This window comes from Pleurodeles waltl, chromosome 1_2 (assembly GCF_031143425.1).
Source record: "Pleurodeles waltl isolate 20211129_DDA chromosome 1_2, aPleWal1.hap1.20221129, whole genome shotgun sequence".
Classification (NCBI taxonomy): domain Eukaryota; kingdom Metazoa; phylum Chordata; class Amphibia; order Caudata; family Salamandridae; genus Pleurodeles; species Pleurodeles waltl.
The window spans coordinates 1,334,090,589-1,334,111,734 of record NC_090437.1 but is presented as its reverse complement, the minus strand read 5'-3'; the positions used below and the strand labels follow the sequence as shown (position 1 = coordinate 1,334,111,734).

Genomic DNA, 21,146 nt, shown 5'->3' with positions numbered 1-21,146 from the left:
GTGTGCTTAGGGATGGCTTGAACAGGTACGCAATGGTAGTAAATTAGTAAATTTTCAAATTGTCTGCTCTAACAGCCTGTTGGGAGATAATGTTAGACCTGACAGCCTTACGGTGGTCACCCCTAACTTTTTGCCTGCCTCCCTCCACTTTTGAGACACTGTTTTTGCTGGTTTTAAGATTCTGCGCACTTTACCACTGCTAACCAGTGCAAAAGGGCATATGCTCTCTCCCTTTAAACATGATAACATTGGCTCAGACCCAATTAGACTATTTCATTTACTTAAAATCCCTAATACAGTGCACTATGTGTGCCCAGGGCCTGTAGATTGAATGCTACTAGTGGGCCTGCAGCACTGATTGTGCCACCCACATCAGTAGCCCCTTAACCATGCCTCAGGCCTGACATTGCAAGGCCTGTGTGTGCAGTTTCACTGCCAATTCGACTTGGCTTTTAAAAGAACTTGCCAAGCTCTAAACTCCCCTTTTTCTACATATAAGACACCCCTAAGGTGTGCCCTAGGTAACCCATAGGGCAGGGTGCTGTGTAGGCAAATGGTAATGTAAAACTCCTAAATTCGTTTTTAACTGCTGTGAGGCCTGCTTCCTTCTTAGGCTAACATTGGGGCTGCCCTCATATATTGTTTGAGTGGTAGCTGCTGATCTGAAAAGAGTAGGAAGGTCATATTTACTATGGCCAGAATGGTGATATAAAATCCTGCTGACTGGTGATCAGCGGTGAGGATAGGACTTGTATTTGTGCAGTGACATACAGTAGCTAAGTATTTCACTACCGACTCAGACACTTCCTGGACAAGAAACTTGCAACCAGAACCTGCATCCTGCCAAGAAGAACTGCCTGGCTGCCCAAAGGACTCACCTGACTGCTTTCTGTGAAGGACTGCTGCCTTGCTGTTGCCCTGCTGCCTTGCTGCTCTCAGGCTGAGGTGAAGAAGTGCTCTCCAAGGGCTTGGATAGAGCTTGCCTCCTGTTCCCTGAAGTCTCAGGAACAAAAAGACTTCATCTCTTCAAGAAGGACTCCTTATGTGGCGTGATTTGACGCACAGCCTGCCAGAAATGATGCACAGCCTGCACTGTGGTGAAAATTTCACCGCACGCCGACCCGGAACGACGCAGCCTGACTTTGCAACAAGAAGATCGACGCAGTGTCAGCTTAGCGACCAGAACTTCGGCGCACGGCCCACTGGATCGACGCACAGCTGACCCAGAACGACGCAGCCCGACTTCCAGAGAGGAATCGACCAAGCGCCTGCCGTGCAGTAGAAAATTTGACGCAACGCCCACCGGATCGACACAGCTCCTGTGACTTCGTCCTACCAGCGCAGGAAATCCACGCACTGTCCCCGGGGCGTCTGAAAACCCCGCAACCCGAAGAGGATCCACGACCGAGCACCAGAAATCTAAAACTAAACGATGCATCGATGTGTGCGGCCCGAGAAATCGACGCACACCCCTTTGTGTCCACGCTTCTCCTCCTCTGTGGTTCTTTGCGGAGATTCTTCATGCGAACCAGGTACTTTGTGCTTGAAAGATACTTTGTTTGCTTCTAAAAGACTTAAGACACTTTATATCACTTTTCAGTGATATCACTACATTTACTTATTGAATCTTTGATCGTTTTGACCTGCAAGAAATCCAGATAAATATTATATATTTTTCTAAACACTGTTTGGTGTATTTTTGTGGTGCTATCTTGTGTTATTGTATGATTTATTGCACAATTACTTTACACATTGCCTTCTACGTTAAGCCTGACTGCTCAGTGCCAAGCTACCAGAGGGTGGGCACAGGATAATCTGGATTGTGTGTGACTTCCCCTGACTAGAGTGAGGGTCCTTGCTTGGACAGGGGGTAACCCGACTGTCAACCAAAGACCCCATTTCTAACAGGTGGTCTTCACACAAACATTTTGCCTGCTTGCCTCATTTTTTGCTGAATCTTTTTTTTGGCCTTGGGACTCTGAGCACTTTACCACTGCTGAACAGTGCTAAAGTGAATGTGCTTCTCCCCTAAAAATTGTAACATTGGTGTATACACAATTGGCATATTTAATTTAATAGTACATCCCTTGTAAAGTAATATACCACATATCCAGGGCCTGTAAAATAAATGATACTTGTGAGCCTGCAGCACTGCTTGTGCCACCCACACCTGTAGCCCTTTAAACATGTCTCAGGACTGCCACTGCAGAGCCTGTGGGTGCACTTTTCCTGCCACTTCGACTTGAGATTTAAAACCTTTTGGCACGCATTAAAGCCCCTTTTATTACACATAAGTCTCCCCTAAGGTAGGTCCTTCGTAGCCCATAGGGCAGAGTGCTGTGTAAGTAAAAGGTAGGTCATGTACTTGTAGGTTTTTACATGTCCTGGTAGTGAAAAACACCCAAATTTGTTTTTAACTACTGTAAGGCCTAGTAACCTCAAAGGTTAACATTGAGAATTCCCTATTACACTTTTAAGCTATAATTCCTGATTGAGAAGGAGTAGCTACATCATGTTTCATATTATTGGAATGGTAATGATACACCCTCTTTACTAGTAAAGTTGGAGTTGGCATTACTATTTATAAACACCACTCTTAGAAAGTGGACATTTCTCTGGTTGGCTGCTCACACACTGACCTGAAATACTGAACACAATAAGCAAGAAGACCCACTGACTGGCATCCTACAAAGCCATGTGGCCATATTCACTAAGGATCATTTGGTTTTAAAGAGCAGTCTCACCTATGATCTTACAGTACAGGACATAATCACAGTACAAATCAGTTTTGGTCCTGCTCCAAACGGAACAGTCCTGATTGAGCTGCCAGTCTACGTCTGCTCAGACTTGCACACAAGCAACTCATACAACTATCAGCAGGGCTGGACTGTTCTGGTAGATTTGGTCAGACCAGTACCCATAAGGTGCATAGCGAGCGAGCCTGACCACTACACTGACCACTACAATGGGGTCTGCGGGAAGGAGGGAGGCAATCTTTATTAGAGCTCTTCCATGATTCCCGCACCATCAACCCCTAACAGTTCCTTCTCACCTCTCCATAGCCCCTCACGCACATGTATTTCATTTGTGGTATAGCACGTCTCTTACCAATGGAATGTGTTGGAGCACTTCACATCACACACACATGTAAAAAGTCAAAGAATCATATGTTTGTAAATCAGTGTATAGAAAATGTCACGACAAAGTAGACTACAAGGTGTAGGATTCATATGTCATCCATACTGGTAGGCATTTGTAAGGAGTGCTTGGTAGGAGGAAGCATAAACTCAGGATTCAGAGTATACCACTGTGGTTAGTGTTGACTTTACTAATAACAATTTATTTCTACCCAAACATACCCTTTTCAACAAATTAGGTTAATTAAACACAGGAAAACAAATATGACTTTCTAACTTGTACCATGCAGGTTGCATGCAGCTCTGTGATGTCAGTTCATAGCTCACTGTGCTAGATTATAATTGTAATTTAGGAACTGCCCAGTAACAAAAGGATCTCTGTGACAAAAGGAGTATCCTACTGAGCTATGCACATAATATACTGTTTTGTGACACCCTCTCCATCATGGCCTCCATCCATTCCGGACCCCCCGTAGACCCCTGCCCGCTCCGTATCTACAACCTAGGAGGAGAAACTATCTGAGCCACACTCACAGAACTGCTCAACACCTCCATATCCACAGCCACGGTCCCCGCCTCCTGGAGGCACGCCGAGCTCAAGCGCCTCCTGAAGAATCCCTCAGCGAGCTCACAAACTACCGCCCCATCTCGCTCCTCACGTTCCCTGCCAAAGTCTTGGAAAAGGCCATCAACCGGCAGCTCATGGACTACCTCGAACATAACAACCTGCTCGACCCATCACAATCCGGATTCCGGCCCAATCACAGTATCGAAACCGGGCGGATCGTAGCTACCTATGACATCAGGCACCTCCTCAACCAAAGGGCCACAGTAGTCCTTATCCTCCTTGACTTATCCGCAGTCTTCCACACCGTCTCACATCACACTCTCATCTCCAGACTCTCGAGCATAGGCATTAAAAACAACGCATTGAACTGGATTGCCTCCTTTCTCCGGACGAACTCAGAGGATCCTTCTCCCTTCCTATGTCTCTGCACTCAAAGACATCATATGTGGCGTCCCTCAGGGCTCCTCCCTCAGCCCTACCATCTTCAATATCTACTTGACTGCACTAGCAGACATCACACGCACCCATGGACTCAACATTGTTTCCTACGCTGATGCCATCTAGATCATCCTCTCCCTCTCAGACGGTACTGCAAGATCCAACTACCAAAACCCTATGACTGGCATTGCCTCCTGGGTGTGGACCAACTGCCTTAAGCTAAACTTGGACATTTTTTGGAACATGCCCTCCCCCTGGAATGACACGTGGTGGCCCACTACCCTCGGTCCCCCACCCATGCCCACCAATTATGCACACAGCCTCAGGATTATCGTAGACATCAACTGACCATGAAGCAACAGATCAATGCCGTTTCTTCTGCCTCCTTCCACATCCTGTGCATGCTCTGTAGAATTTTTAAGTGGATCCCCATCTCAATCAGGAAGAAGGTCACCCAGGCCCTCATCTCCTGCTGACTCAACTACAGAAACGCACTCTACACCGGAACCACCAAACAGCTCATGAACCACCCCTAAGCACCTGGAGACCCCTTGTGGTGCCAAGCTTGCAGTCTACAAGAATCCCTGATTGATTGATTGATTGATTGATTGATTGACTGTCATCTGCAGAGTACACATTCTTTGCAGCAGACATATTAACCTTGTGTGCTACCTTAGCTGAGTCAAAACTACCACTAGACAAAACCCAGATAACTCTCCAGCAGGTACATTAATTGCCAGAGTTATCTTGGCACTTTTATTGCTGCCTGAAAACTGTTGGATATACAATGGACTCTGCAATGCTTTTAAAACTGCAGCACTGCCACAAAATCGGCCTCCCAGTAACAAAGCGGCCTCCGCACTTCCAGCCTCCCGGGGAGTTGTAACTCTGATCCTTTAGTACAAGCAGCACAGGACTCACGTCCAGGTACACCCACCCCACATAAGATATCACATTAAAACAGCAACAGGTGACGGCTGGAATACCTGCAAAGATGCTGCCATCCCTCTGGCCACTGTGCCACCCCAGCTCAGGCGAGAAATGTAGGGCAGCCTGCACTTTTGTGCATGGGTGGTCATTGTTACGTTGTGATTTTATGCAGGTCACATCGTAATGGGGATCTGAAACTACATCGAAATGTCGTCAAGCATCTGAGAACAGGCCCTGCCTAATTACTGACAGTACCGGATACAGTCTCAAGCACACAGCCGCTTTTCGTACTGTAAAGTGCTCTGACACTCCAGCATCTGGTACCCGCTATATAGAACTGCAAATAAATAAATAAAAGAAAGGCGTTGCCCAAAAATGTACAAAATGTACCCTCTCACAGTTGTAAAGTTTGTCAGTACCAAACATGTGTCCGTCATGTACTGCGGTATTTTGTTTTCACCATTTACGCAAGAACAAGTTCCTTCCTCTTTCATTCAACTCCCCAAACCGAGCTGTGCGACTTCCAGGCGCTAACCCAAGGACAGCTTAAGCTTAAGGATGCTGGGTTAGAGTCTCACATATCACTCACTTTAAAAATAAATAAATGTAGAATGTAAGGGAAACTGTATTTAAAACAATCTGTTTAAGAATTATTCAAGGTGACCAGGGCAAGACTCTCTTCAGAAGAGAGCTGGCTCTATTAGGGGCCCCTAGAAGGCCGGGGCCCTGGCTACAGCCCACTTTGCCAGGCCTTGAAACGTCTCTGGACCCACCTTCAGGAAGCTCTTGGCTGCTGCCCGGCACGCCTGGTAGTACTGCAGATAGGTGGTGGTTCTCCATTGCCCATCTCTCTTCACGGCCATGGCGGGGTGGTTGGCATAACGCTGGGCTGCATCCCGCAGCACCTGGTGGGTGGTGACTGGTGGCTCCGAGGCTGGTCCTGTCTCCTCTGTGCGGAGCTTCACTGCCCCATCCCTTGCAGTTGTCCAGAAGCGCTCAGCCGGTGCCAGGCTCAGCTCGGTGGGGCAGGCCCTCATCCCCAGGGCACCTGCAGCCTTTTGTCCTAAGGGTAAATGACACAGAAAACGGACAGTGATTCAAAGACGGGCCCGTGGACCACACATGCCCTGGCAAATACGATTCTTGTTCTTCCATTCAGTAGTTAGATTGCCAAAAGTGTGGGGTGAGAAGGGGGCCAGCACGTGCCAGCAAAGGACCAGAGAGGGCCTGCATCCCTCAGGCCTTGTGCCACCCCCTCCTCCCACCCCTGGCTACCAATGGCCATGCTTTGTAGAAACGTGGCAAGTGAGGGCATCTCTGGCACAGATGCCCCGAGCCCTTCCTCCCAGAACCCACCTCTGCGGCTACCCCACTCCGGATCCCCCCGCGGTCTACACTTGGCACCTTCCATCTCCTCACAGGCTCCCAACCCCGCGGACTGCCATCCACCAGCCGGTTCTCCTGCTGCCGTCACCCTTCTGCCCCTCCCACAGAACCCCCAGCTTTCAACACAGCATAGGGGTCCGGGCTCGGCCCCCCTTCCCGGGCCTCCTCCTTCAGGCAGTGATACTGGAATGCGATCTGCTCCAGCCATCTCTTGCCGCCACCCTCCCTCTCTCAGCTCTGCAGCTCCGGGGTTTTTAGTTTAGGGAACAATCTATACTAACATCTCTATTTTTTTGGTTTGGAATCTGCGCATCAGTTAAGGCTCCGCCTGTTCTTCATGATGCTGTTGAAATGCACATTTGAGAGGGGGGACGAGTGGGACTGGGCAGGGCCTCCTGGAACCCCCTGAAAGTAGTGGGGCGAGTGAAATGCTCAAGCACTTCCCCAAAAAACAAAATGAAACACCCCCTGCTTCAAAATCCCCAAAGTAAACCGCCTCTCCATCCCTTGTTTTTGTCAGTATGGGCAGGAGTGGGGCTATCAACACTTGCATGGGGCTTCCAGAGTTGGAGCCACATGGATGTGTGGTCTCCTAACTTTACTCTTCCGTCTAGTCACCGTTAAGTTTGGAGCATATGCTTGACATCCAATCAGTGATCTACACCATCATGATCGGACTTTGTCTGGGATGATGCTGGTGTCATTAATAGAGGGGGTGATTTGAGTAATGTCTCCATCGGAAATGAGGCATAAGCTGAATGACTTAAAGAGCAATGCCAGAGTGGTGATGTACATTTTGAAGAAAGTGGAGCTGAGGGAGGTACCCCAAGATATCCTGCAAGTTATCGGGATAGGGCAAGAAAGGGGGGCATCAATAGTTTGGGTCCAGCCCAAGAGAAAAGAGTGGAGCCACGCAAGAGCCTGTTTGCAGACACCATTGGTAGAAAGTACAGATGAGAATGTATTGGGAGATGTTGTCAAAACAGGGGAGGTTTCTCCTTTAGGCCTCCCGGGCTGGCCCCTCTGAAATTCCTAAATGTTTATCTTAAAAAATATTAAATAGATCAATTTATTTAGAGATACTACTGTATCACTAAACTAATCAATGTATTTATGTCTCAGCTGCCTGCCCCAGGCTGCCTTCCTCACCTTGCTCTGAAGCAGGAGACGGACGCCAGGAAGTAAATCAACTTTCTGCAAAGTGACGCACAACAATGGACTTACCTTTCTAAAGCCCTTCATTGCCATTGTAGTCTATAGTAGTATAACTGTAGGCCAGTCATGCTGTAAGCGGCCCTTTATAAGTGGACCTGCTTTTTGTTCCCCCATGAAAATTTATCCAAAAGACATGCAGGGTTTTTCTTCCCTTTCGTATTTGACCGAAATATCAGAGACAAGCCCAAAGGGAGAAATAAGTGCTTATACTAAAGACAGTTACATGCTTCATGGCATTAAAACTGGCCCTATCGTCATGTACTCAACATTAATGCCAAAAATATAGATTGATTTAAGAACAATGAATGATAAAAACGTTAAGGTAATGCATGTCCGTGATTTAGTCCCTCTTTTGTTTCACATTTTATATAATCTTCCATTACCCAAGAGTGTTTGCTTTTTCATCATGTTGACTTTCTCAATTTTTTGTGTGCATCTTATCATTCTTGTATAGTGCATACTTTGAACAATTCTCTACTCACATTCTAGCTTAGACTAGAGTCCAGTTGCAATTGAAATTTTGTGCAAATGTGTGTGTGCGTCTGTGTGTGGAGGGGGTGCACAGAGTCAAAAAATAGGACAAAAGGCAAAGGTAAATTAAATGGAAGTGCTTAAATTATATGTGAGTGAGTTCGGTGTACGTTTGGGGTGGTGAAAAGAGAGAGATGCTAGGAAGTGCATTCAGAGGAGAGCAAAAAAAGGGTGCTGAAGAGGAAAGAGATGGGGTTGACGATTTGCAAGTAGACGAGATGTGCAGAGAAAAAGGACAAACATATGTAACCTAAAGTGCACATAACTGAAGGCCAATACTTCTTCCATAGGCCTCATTAATACTTGAATCAGTCTCACAATTTCAGAAGTGAAACATTTCCAGTGTTAATTATTTATAACAAATGATTGTTGCAACTCATTTATTATAATCAACTACTCACAAGGCCAACAGTACTGTCCTGTTTTATACGCACGTCAGTTGCTGTGTTATGTATCTGGATGCAACAACATCTCAAAGAGAGAAACCAAGATACCGGCCAGGTGGCACACTATGGGAATAACAGAAATGTGTTTTACCTGTTCCCTTTTAGAGAGCCCCCACATTTTTTGCCCTGCGTAAAGAGCTGTCTGCACATATTTCTTCATGACTGATTGCTACCGCCAGCTGCGGGTACTTCCACAAGCCTTGTTAGAAAGCCGATGCTGCATGCAGTGCAAGACACTGGGCAAGTACACACTTGAAAGGGTGTGAAGTTGTTGGGCTGTTTAATTTATTTTCCATTACAGTAACCGTTGAACATATTAACGTATGCAGTAAGATATGGGGCAGTTTTTAATGTCTTTAATATTTCAAGACTATGGCCCTCATTCTGACCTTGGCGGGCGGCGGAGGCCGCCCGCCAAAGTCCCGCCGTCAGGTTACCGTTCCGCGGTCGAAAGACCGCGGCGGTAATTCTGACTTTCCCGCTGGGCTGGCGGGCGGTCGCCTTCAGACCGCCAGCCAGCCCAGCGGGAAAGAGGCTTCCACGACGAAGCCGGCTCGGAATCGAGCCGGCGGAGTGGAAGCTGTGCGACGGGTGCAGTTGCACCCGTCGCGTATTTCACTGTCTGCGCAGCAGACAGTGAAATACATGTAGGGGCCCTCTTACGGGGGCCCCTGCAATGCCCATGCCAGTGGCATGGGCACTGCAGGGGCCCCCAGGGGCCCCGCGACCCCCCCTACCGCCATCCGGATCCCGGCGGTCCGACCGCCGGGATCTGGATGGCGGTAGGGGGGGTCGGAATCCCCGCGGCGGTGCAGCAAGCTGCGCCGCCGCGGAGGATTCAATGGGGCGGCGGTACACTGGCGGGACCCCGCCAGTGGTGCCGGTCCGACCGCGGCTTTACCGCCGCGGTCGGAATCCCCATTGGAGCACCGCCGGCCTGTCGGCGGTGCTCCCGCGGTCCTCCGCCCTGGCGGTCTTTGACCGCCAGGGTCAGAATGACCACCTATACGTTCCCACTGCTTTATAAACCTTACTTACTCACTAAATTAATTTGCTTTAAAATGCACCATTTGTCAAACTTTGTTCAATTTTTTGCTCAGGAGGAGGACCCCCCCCCCAGACCTCATGCTTGTACATTAAGCTTGCTCACTTTGCTCTCCACATAAAAGATATACTCAATATTTACACCCCACCACTTTTAAATCTCACCAGCTGTCACTGTATCCATGTCTGCAGAGAGATTGAGGCGGATCAGGCGGCCAATCCCCCCAATCGAACAGTGCTCATCAGGGATGGCAAGGAGGACAGTGTCTGTGCCATGGCAGAGCAAAAGCCAGATTGCACAATATCAGAAAATGTATTATTTTCTAAATAAGTGAAAAGCTGAGTAAAACTGGGCTGAGCATGTCAAGAGCAAGAGATGAAGTGAGAGGGTTTCTAATAGCTTTGGATAGGATGGGGAGGCTAACAGCTGGATAACTATTCTTGCTGAGAAAGGCAAGTTTAGAGCATAGATCTTGAGAGGCAAGGCCTGTATTGTTGCTGGTTGAGAGCTGCAGAGTTCTTTTACAATGGACAAGATTTTGCTGGTAGAGTTCTTAGCTCACGTAGTGCCTGAGTTAGAATGTTAAATCCCATTATGTCCTATGAGGTCTAGATTTCAGCGGACGGGATACCCGTCACCGTTGTGACGGAGTAAGCCGTCCGCCAACTTCTAAATCAGGCCTTTAATCCTTGAACAATAATGAGCAGAGCAAGCGCACCACATTTGACAGCTGACACATATACCTACTTTATTACTTGAATGAAGCCCTTTTTGGCCACATTTTTATGGTATATTGCCACTCTAAGAATGGCATTGTGCCAAGGGTGGGGAAGGATTCAAAGCGTGAAGAAAACCACCTCAGGTGGGTGATGATGTCCAGGATAGGGGGAATTCCTTTTCCACCTCATCACCCCTGCAGTGAGGGAACTTCACTAACTCACCTTTGAGGCCGCTACATCTCCAAACCACCTGCATCACCTACATCCGCAGAAACATAGGGCTCGATGTACCAAGATTAGGAATAGTGATTTCCCAATTGGGGTGTTTTATGAATCACAATTAGGAAATACCTATTCTTAATAACGTATGTAGGAGGCTGGCATGGTTTGTAGTGGGTACCTTGGGTACTTACACCTTATACCAGGTCCACTTATCCCTTATTTTTCAAATGTAGTAGTGTTCTAGCAGCTTAGGCTGATAGAGGTAGGTATAGCAGAGCAGCTTAGGCTGAACTAGGAGACATGCAAAGCTCATGCACTACCACTTATAGTTGCACAGTACTTATACACAAGTAAAGACAGTACTCAGTGTTACCAAAAATAAAGGTATTTTATTTGGGTGACACAGTACCAAAAATATCATAGAGGCAATACTCCTTCTGGAGGTAATTATTATGCACAATATATACACTAGACACCAAAATAAGGTAAGTAATTAGACATAGGATAGTGCAAACAATAGGAAATGCTATAGAATGCAATGGGAGAAAGTAGGCCTGGGGCAACACAAACCATATACTAAGAAAGTGGAATGCGAACCACAAATTCCCCCCTAGACAAGCATAGTGTGTGCTGAACCGCTGGGAGAGTAAGAATACAGTAAAGGTAAGTAAATTACCCCACCCCAGAGCCCAGAAAAGCAGGAGTAAAGTACTGCAAGTTTCCTTTGGACACACTACACCTCGTGATTGGGATTATTGCAATAACCAACCAAGTCTGTAAACAACAGCTGCTGGATTCCTGGACCTGAAGACGTGCAAAAGAATGGGACCAAGTCCAGAAGTTGAAAGAAGTTCCAGGAAGGACAGGAGCCCCTGCCAACCTAGAAGAGGCTGCAAAAGAAGAGTCCCCGGTTAGTAGGAGTGCACCCTAGGAAGATGCCATCGGGTTCCTGCATAATGCAATGGATGTCCCACGACGTGAAGATGGATGCAGATGTGATTTCGTGTTGGAAGTCTCCAACAAGCCTTGGTTACGACAAAGTTGGGTTTTGCTTCAAAATGGCAGTAGCTGGACCCAGGAGGGACCTGGGGGCTTCAACTCTGTGTGAGGAGGAAGAAGGGGCTGTCAGCACTTTAGGTAGCCCTCAGGACACCAGACAGCACCCACGGGAGTCCCAGGACACGGGGACAAAGGAGGTGCAAAATGCGGTTGGTGCAGCACAACAAAGGAAGGTCCCTCGCCGCCGGAGAACAACTCTGCGAGTTGAGCATCGCAGGATAGAGCACTGGGGACCTGGGCCAGGCTGTGCACAAAGGAATTTTGCAAATAGGGCACAGAGGCCTCGGGAGGTGAAGAAGACGTGGTGCACAGGGGTACTGTCGCTCTTAGGGAAGGCAAGGTCTTACCTCCTCCAAATTGTGTCAGCAGGACCTTAAGACAGTCTGTGTCGATGGGGTCCACCCTCTGTGTTCCAAGGAGCACGCTCGTTGCTGTGAGAGGAGTTCAAGAGTACCAGTCATCGACTTAGAAGGTGCCTGCAAGAGCAGGGGATTGACTTTGTCACCACACAGGAGATTTCTTCGTTCCTTCTGGTGCAGGATGAAGACAGGGAGTCCTCAGAGTGTGCACACCATGGAAACTGTTGCAGTTGCTGGCTGGAGCTGAAGTTGCAGAATATAAGTATTCCTTGTGGATACTTTGTTGCTGTTGCAGCGGTTCCTGGAGCAGGCTTCGGTTGATTCGAGGTCAGAGGATGAAGTAGTAGTTGCAGAGGATTCCTGCTGGAAACTTGCAAGTAGAATCTGAAGAGAACCCACAGGAGAGATCCTAAATAGCCCGAGAGGGGGATTGGCTACCATATCAGGTAAGGACCTATCAGGAGGAATCTCTGATGTCACCTGTTGGCACTGGCCACTCAGAGCCCTCCAGAATGCCCCCACACCTTGCAAAGATGGCTGAAGTCTGGGACACACTGGAGGAGCTCAGGGCACCACCCCTAGGGTGGTGATGGACAGGGGAGTGGTCACTCCCCTTTCCTTTGCCGAGTTGTAGACTGGCTCATGCAAGGAGGGTAACATCTGTGCCCTTCAAAGGATTTCCAGAGGCTGGGGAAGGCTACCCCTCCCCAGCCTGTAACACATATTTCCAAATGGAGATGGTGTAACACCCCGCTCTCAGAGGAAATGCTTTGTTCTGCCTTCCTGGGACTGAGCTGCTCAGACCCCAGGAGGGCAGAACCCTGTCTGTGAGGTGGCAGCTGCTGTAGCTGCAGTGCAAGCCTCAGAGAGCTGGTTTGGCAGTACTGGGGGTCCATTGTGGAGCCCCCAGGATTCATGGAATTGGATCCCCAATATCATATTTGGAATCAGGGGACAATTCCATGATCTTAGGCATCTTACGTGGCCATATTTGGAGTTACCATTGTGAAGCTACATATAGGTATTGACCTATATGTAGTGCACACGTGTAATGGCGTCCCCTCACTCACAAAGTCCAGTGAAATGGCCCTAAACTATGTGGAGGCACCTTTGCTAGTGTAAGGGTGCCCTCACACTTGGTAACTTTGCACCTAACCTTCAGCAAGTGAAGGTTAGACATATAGGTGACTTATAAGTTACTTAACTGCAGTGAAAATGGCTGTGAAATAGTGTGTGCTCTATTTCACGCAGGCTGTCATGGCAGGCCTGTGGAAGGGTTTGTCTGAGCTCCTTATGGGTGGCAAAAGAAATGCTGCAGCCCAGAAGGATCTCCTGGTACCCCAATGCCCTGGGTACCTAGATATCATATACTTGGGACTTATAAGGGGGATCCAGTGTGCTAACTGAAATTAGTAAATTAAGTCACTAGCCTATAGTGACAAATTTAAAAGCAGAGAGAGCATAAGCACTGAGGTTCTGGTTAGCAGAGCCTCAGTGACACAGTCAAGCACTGCTGACAACACACACATTAGGCCACAAGCTATGAACACTGGGGTCCTGGCTAGCAGGATCCCAGTGAGACAGGCAAAACACACTGACAAATAGGTTTGTATCTATGAGCACCGGGGTCCTGGCCAGCAGGATCCCAGTGACACAGTAAAAACACACTGACACACACTCACAAAAAGTGGGGGCAACCATGCTAGAAAGAGGCTACTTTCTCACATTTTCATTTATCCTTTCATAGTGGGTTGTAAATAGACCTACCTCATATGCTTTCATAGTGGGTTGTAAATAGACCAACCTCATAGTTAATAATGAGGTATGTTGCAATTTGTGACCCACTACGATTCGCTGCCATCACATTAGAATAACACATTTCCGGTCATTTTTCCTGCATTACTGCAATGCCTGAGTTTGTCCTGAAGTGAGGTAAAACCTTCTTGTTCCAGCTTCTCACTTTGCTAGGTAAGCTTCCAGTAGTTTTTATCAAAGGCCACAAGCTGGTGTTGGTGTACAACGGGAGACCTAAACTCTAACTTTACTTGTTGTACTTTTAGTCGAAGATTTAGACTTTTGGTGAACATTTAGACTTTTGGTCTAGTTTACCTTTGTGAATCAGGCCCCCAATAAATTCACAAATCATTAAAAAAAGACTCAAAACAATTCTCTGACTAGAGCAAGGCTCTTAAAGTGGAATCATGTCCACAGGAAGCTGGTTGTTAACTCACGGTCCATATAACATGTTTTAAGGGTGGATAGTCTGAAGTTCCTACACTTTAAAATACTGTAGAACTGGTACTACCCCCCCAAACCTTTAACCCTACATAGAGCAGGTCTTCCTGGACTTATGCACAGAAAAGGGAATCCTACAGCACAGTGGCAGTAGTGGGACACATGACTGGTAATGAAATGCAGCAACATAATAAATGTGTTATAGGTCCCCCCAAGAATCTAAGAAGATCATTCACATATGCCATAAAATAAACAGTAGATGGACTCCCTAGGACTAGCTTCACTCTTCATCCTTGCCTTCAACTTCACACCTCTTCTTTGCCTCCAACTTTTATATCCTGTTTACTTCTCTCCTGTTTCTCTACCATTTACAACTCCCTACCACCTTTCTTTCCAAGGAGATGTGGGGTGCTCTGAAAAGGACATTTCTACATCCTGGCTACAGACAGCTTACGTATTTATTGGGGTCCAGGGTCTGTGAGTTGGGTGTCTATGTTTGCTTTCCCTTTGGCTCATATGCACCCAGAGGGTGGACACTTGCTTCTCTAGACCTGTTAAGTGCTGGATTACACCAACCTCCTATTTCTCCCTCTCACACACCACATGTCAAAGCTAAAGAAAAGCTGCTGTTAGTCTGCATTGAGACCTCACATTTTGAAAATAATCTGATGCTGTGTTCGTTGTTTTTTAATAATACACCAAATATACTATTTATGAACCCCTTCTACCTCCTTCTTATTCTCAAACACCCTCATGTCTCCTAATTTCTCATCCTAACATTAAAGTGCAGAGCTCCAACTGCTTTCCTTTCACCCCTACTCTCTGACATAAGTACTAATGCCAAGTGTTATCATGCATTGACTGCTGATTTCAGAATTGTAATGAATGAGATATATTTTAGAATAATGCTTAAAACCTGGCTATACCCCCACTAGCCTTCTACTTCGTCATAAGCTCACTAGTGCCCGCTATGATCACTCATCACTGGGAAGCCTTTGAGTAGCTACGCGCTTTATAAATCGGCATAGCATAGCATAGCACTCCACACTGGGCCATAGAATACACCTTTACACGTGATACAGGTACTGTCGCGATACCCAGGTGACCTACCAGGATCCATCACTGCGGCGGGTGGGCTCACGTCCTCAGGGTCCTCCGAGGTTCCGTCTCCGTCTCCCCTCCTATAATGGCTGATGCAGATACTTCACCCCCCTTCTAGACTTGCCTGAGACCAGTGGATGGTAAGTCCTTGGTGACAGCTTGCAGAGTGAGCTCTCTCTGTTCACCACAAGAGATGTCTCCTTATCTTCTCGGACACAGGCTTCTCTGAGCTTGGAAGACTCGAGTTAACTCCTCAGCAGGGTACACATCACTGCAATTGGCTTGTGAAGGATCCTGACGGCTCTGAGTCCTGTTAGTTGTACCATAAGCACACACAGACACATTCCTCTCTGTTTATTAAAGCACAGTGTGCAAGCCTACACGGTGCAGCAGCCAGGGTGTGTTGTGTAACCTACCACACCCTATGGTGTCAGCTGGGTGTGTGCTTCCCCAAGCCATGGTTACTGCACCCCTGCCTGGGGCACAGAGTTGAATTCCTGCTTCCAATTGACAAAGATCCAAATTAGTATGTTTCCTACAATTGAATATTTCGTTCATGTGGTAAAGTTTAATAGTTTACCTGAATCACATCAGATATTACAACTCAAGAAGTCATATGCAAGCTGTATGTGGGTAAGAAAGAAGGGAAGTATAGAGCAATCTGAGAAAAAACCCTGCACTCTCTGAGCAAGGGACCGTTTTCTGTGAAATATCATGTGTTATTATTGATTTTACAGAATATATTTCTGAAGATGTATTCCTTTCCCCAGTTTCTTCTAGATATTTAATCACTAAACACTCCTTAGCACTAAAGCACATTCATCTGCAAAGTGTTGTGTACAGTTGCTGCCATCATATCCCATGTGCCCACGCAGTGAGATTACTTAGTCCTTGAATCTATTATTGAGTTTCCATTTGTGTAACTAAATCTACAGCTCTGACAAATCACAAAGAATGCAGGGTGAAACACGTGTCAGCTGTTCTGTTATGATGGACTATTTCCTGGAATGTTATTACTTGACACAACATTAAAGTACTGGAATAGAATCCTTACTGCATCAAACAAAATAACTTATCCACAACTGCCACATTTTGTTTACTCTTCAAGAAATATTACTTCTAAACGCCATAACATTCTGTAAAATGTACACTCTTCTGTAAATTGGGTACCCAAGGACTGCTGAAGTATGCATATATTGCATATATCAAGTGTACTGGGTTCAGGGTTAGGATTTGGTACCTCCAGAATTAGGAGCTCACTAAGTCAGGCTGTTAACAACCAAAATCCAAAGTTCAATAGCCAGAGTCGCCTGTACATACGTGTGACTTGGAGAGGTTTGGGTGCTGACATGATACTTCCCAAAATTCATCTAGTAGCTTGATAATAAGTGAGATCAACTAAGGGGTTCCTCAAATAAATGAGTGTGTCATCCACCTGCACACACCTCCTGGTCTCACTCGTTATTCAGCCAGGTCCTGACGAACCATAGCTGCCAATGGCTGCATACTTAAGGGGAACAGAAGGGATGATAAGTGCATCTTTGTCTTTCACCATAATTAAAAATCCTACAGCCAGATATCTCCTTTACTGTCCTAGCCATCATCTTGGGTACCATACTAGCATCCATGCCCAACTCACAGAATCAGAGCCAGAATTTAACCTTTCCAACACTAAAAAAAAGTGCTGTCAACCCACAGTATGAAAGGTCTTCTCTGTATCTTAAAGCACAGCTGTATAGTCATTTCCCCTAAGGAATATATAATATTGAACATGTGGCAGCCTTAAAAAAAAGTAGAATGATTCAATGACACACAAAGACAGACTGACCAGGATGGACTGGCAAAGCAAGAACCGCAGGAGATTTATTGTATTGTCCTCACTGTATATATTTGATGCTACATATGTCAGGCTGGTAAGATCTATAGTCAGTTGGCTTTGGGGCCACAACACTGACTGATTTGGAATCAGATAACTCAGGATACACCTCAAGCAGAACATCTGTGCCACAATGATGTAATTCACAAGTATCCATCCGTATCAAGTTCTCCACTGTTAAGCAAGGAGTCAGACTCATCACACTCATCCTTTTTGACATGCAATAGATCAATCTTGTCCAAATTCCTAGTAATCCTCACTACTGTTTACAGCATCTGGAAAGAACACTGGATATCATGATTTGTGTATCTCTGGGTGCATCCCTGTATCCTCAACTCCTTGCAGAAAGTTGTCTTGGGACATGCTTCTTTTCAAAAGCCATGAATGTATCCTCCCTAAAAGGTTTTCCTCCCTGTGTAGTCACTGCCTGTAAGAAGCATATGAACACTTACCTAAAGATGTATACTTTCTCATCATGCACCTGTATGGGTTACCATATCTCTCTGCATTTTAATAAACTGTAAACCCCAGAAGACCACCTTTATAGCCTCCCACTCTGGGACCATAGTAAATGACAAACCCAAATTGGTTTTACAGTACTTCCTCGGATTGTCTAAATTGGCCATCCAGATAGTAGAGTCAAGTAGAGCCACCTCCATGTTTCAAAACTAGGCCTACATTGTGTCCACGTGTACTTGTGGTTGGGAATGAAAAGTCCTCAACATAAGTAGAAATGAAGGTACGTTTTACTGATATTGTAACAAGCATCATCCAACTGTCCCAGTCATAAGCAGCTGCCACCGACCAGAATCTTCCTCTCCATAACCTTACACCCCCCCATTCTAACCCAGCATTCCATATAAGATTCCAAACACAACAAATTCCTTTTCCTTATAAAAAAAGCAAAATAAAAAAACAAATATTACACTATTAACAATAATCTTAAAATACTTTCTATTAACACAATAAAAATACAAACGTTAATTTGACAGCTTTTGTTCAAACTTTGTAAATTAATTGTTGAGAGAACAACTCCAGGACTGCTGCACGATGATATCGTATCAATTTCCTAGCATTCCAAACTTGTCTACCTTGAAATTCTTTTTACCATACAAATTTCACAAAGAGATAACAAAACAGTTTCCCCTTTCTTACCCATTCTTCCCTTCCTTTATGGAACACAGTCATTCACCTTGACTGTACTTTGTTTTACTATTGAATATTCTCTTGTATCTTGTTTGATAGCCTTTCTGATTTTTACTCTCTCTCTCTCTCTCTCTTGTTATCCAAATTGCATCCAGCTATCTTGGTACACTGCGTAAATCCAAGATACACTCTTGAAAGCAGTTCTCTTCCTTTTGACAAACAAAATGTTGTAACTCCTATTGTAGTATGAGGTGTGGTTCTATTATTTCATGGCATCTTTTGAATGTCTTTCCTCCAATATAAATCACTGAACACAACTGCACCCTTTCAGACAATACCCACTTAAACCTCTATACAAGGGCAATTTCTCTTGGATGGTAAAAAGCTGTACAATTGTGACTTACACCATTATCCTGCAAGAAACCTTCCATTTGCCTTGACACAAATTGAGGGTCATTATTAGTTACTATTTCCTTTTGCATTCCCTCTTGCGGAAATTCAAAACCAGTATCAGAATGTTCACTATTCACAAACTTCACCTCTGGCCTTTTAGAAAAATAGTTCACAGGGGGTAATGCATACTTCCCTGAACTTCATTTCACAAAGAACAGCTCACAAATATCTAAATCTAATCCCTGTGATGAACCACCTGGAAAGTCTATGGGTATGATTTGTGTTTCCTAGGACTTATGTGATTTGGCACTCCTCCTGCATGGTAAACAACTTCTCAATCATTGTATCCATTCCAGGCCACCAAAATGATTCCTCGCTTTTCTCTTCATTCCTGATGTCCCACAATGACCTTCATGCACGATATCAATCAGTGGCTCTCAAGGTTACATGGACAACCAACTAGTCACTAGGGTGCAATTTATTGTCATTCCAATTAACTCTCTTCAAATGGCTCTGTAACTGTCCAACAACAGAGCCATAGTCTTCTCCACTGGCCATCATTCAACCAAACATTTTTTGCTTTCCAACAATTCAGCATCCAGATTTACTTCAGAATCCCATTCCTTCTATGTGATATCACCTTTACAACGCTCAGGTGCTGTGGCTACAAATATATCATCCCCCTCTTCACCATCCTCTGCCTGGAACAATCTTCCTCTCAACCTTCACTTAGAAGAAACTGAAACCTCAAAAAGAGGTCGGTAGCATAGCTCTCAAAGTTAAATGCCCTTACCTTTGAGTCTTGGCACCGGGACACTCTCAGGAGTAGCTGTGCACTTTTTAAGTCATGCTTCACAATCATTATTTCTTGTTTTGTAACCCCAACCTGAAGAGGCAGACAGCATAACCAGTCAACGTTATTATTAGTATGGCCAGGTTCATATTTAACATCTGAAGAAAACGTTTGCAGGTAACAAAGCTCTTTAGCTAATCTGAGTGTAGCTTTGCTAGCTCCCTTCACAGAGAATAGGTCCACTAAAGGTTTGTGATTGGTTCTTAATTCAAATGGACTACCCCAACTATAAGTTTCCAAATGTATAATCACCCATCAACATGCTAAAGCTTTTTCCTCGATCACACTGTACCTTTTCCCAGCCCTCTAAGGGTATGAGTAGCATATGCTAACACCCTTTCAATTCCATTCCTTTCTTGCATGAGGACTGTACTCAAACCATACAAACTGGCATCAGTTACTAAAATTGATCGATCATTCAAGTTAAATGGTTTCAGATTCACTGCTGTCACAATATTACTCTTAATTTGTTCAAAAGCAATTTCACATTAGTAAGTCCATTCAAACCTCACATCTTTCTTTAAAAAATCCTGTAAATCCTTGGTTATATTAGAATAAATGCACAATAAATTTAGCATAATACTCTGCCATTCCGAGGAAAGACCTTAATTGATCCTTGTTAGATGGGGATGGGACACTCTCAACTGCTTCTACTAATTTCATTTTAGGACTAATACTTCTTTCTGAAATAGTATGTACTCAATATTGCAGTTATTTACCTGCAAATGACATTTATTCATACTGTCAGTTTCGTATCATTCTATATTGTTTTTCAATACCACATGATGCTCATCCAAATCCTTTCCCCAAAGCAGACTATCATCCTGGAAAAAAACTCATATTAGTCTCATTAGCAAATAACCTCTGCATAATCCTTCAAAATACTTCAGAAGTACAAACCTAATTAACTCTGCTCACGTTATAAGAGATGTTAAGTGTTTAAATGATAAGTGTAATTTGATCTGATGATATGGTTGTGATAGATAACGCGTTAAAAACAATTTGGCATCCCCAGTAAATGATAAGATTTAATTTATGTTCAGAAGTGGATACTGATCAACCTAAATTGACTTAATAAGATCTTGGAGATCAATACACATCCAAATGTTACCATATTGTTTGTTTGTTTGTTAAAACCACAGGACTCACACATTTGGCTGACTCCATCTATTCAATAGTGCCCTCCCCCCCCAATCGGTTCAGCTGCTCCTGTAAGGATGTTCTAATGGCCATGGGTACACCTCTAACATATTGAACTATCAGCTTTACACCGTACTTTTTTGTTTTAATTTCTTTTTATTAAAGGGTTAACAAGTATACATTGCATATTGCGGGTTTTTCTCAGCACAGAGCAATATAAACAGGAAATTATCTTGGTAACTATTGCCATCTCCATCCCTGAGGGATGCCGGCTCGATCCCCGGTCGTTAGAAGTTTTCCTCTGTGGCTCTTTGTCTATCCCAAGTGGTGCTTTATGTGACTGCATG

At 45.2% G+C, this 21,146-nt stretch overlaps 1 protein-coding gene across 4 annotated transcripts in view; it reads right to left on the bottom strand.

Annotated features, from left to right (window-relative positions):
* LOC138251810 (long-chain-fatty-acid--CoA ligase ACSBG2-like) overlaps positions 1-15,761 on the bottom strand; it is a 152,839-nt gene extending 137,078 nt beyond the window's left edge. For 2 of the 4 annotated variants that reach the window (XM_069205680.1, XM_069205683.1), the window contains exons 1-2: positions 6,430-6,630; positions 5,847-6,136 (exon numbers count right to left, since the gene is read on the bottom strand). In XM_069205680.1, coding sequence (XP_069061781.1) covers positions 5,847-6,136; positions 6,430-6,484 — 345 coding nt within the window. In that variant the 5' untranslated portion in view covers positions 6,485-6,630. Of the gene's footprint in view, positions 1-5,846; positions 6,137-6,429; positions 6,631-15,400 lie in introns of those variants that run through there. The other 2 variants (XM_069205684.1, XM_069205681.1) reach the window with 2 other exon arrangements.
* Between the last annotated feature and the right edge of the window lie 5,385 nt (positions 15,762-21,146).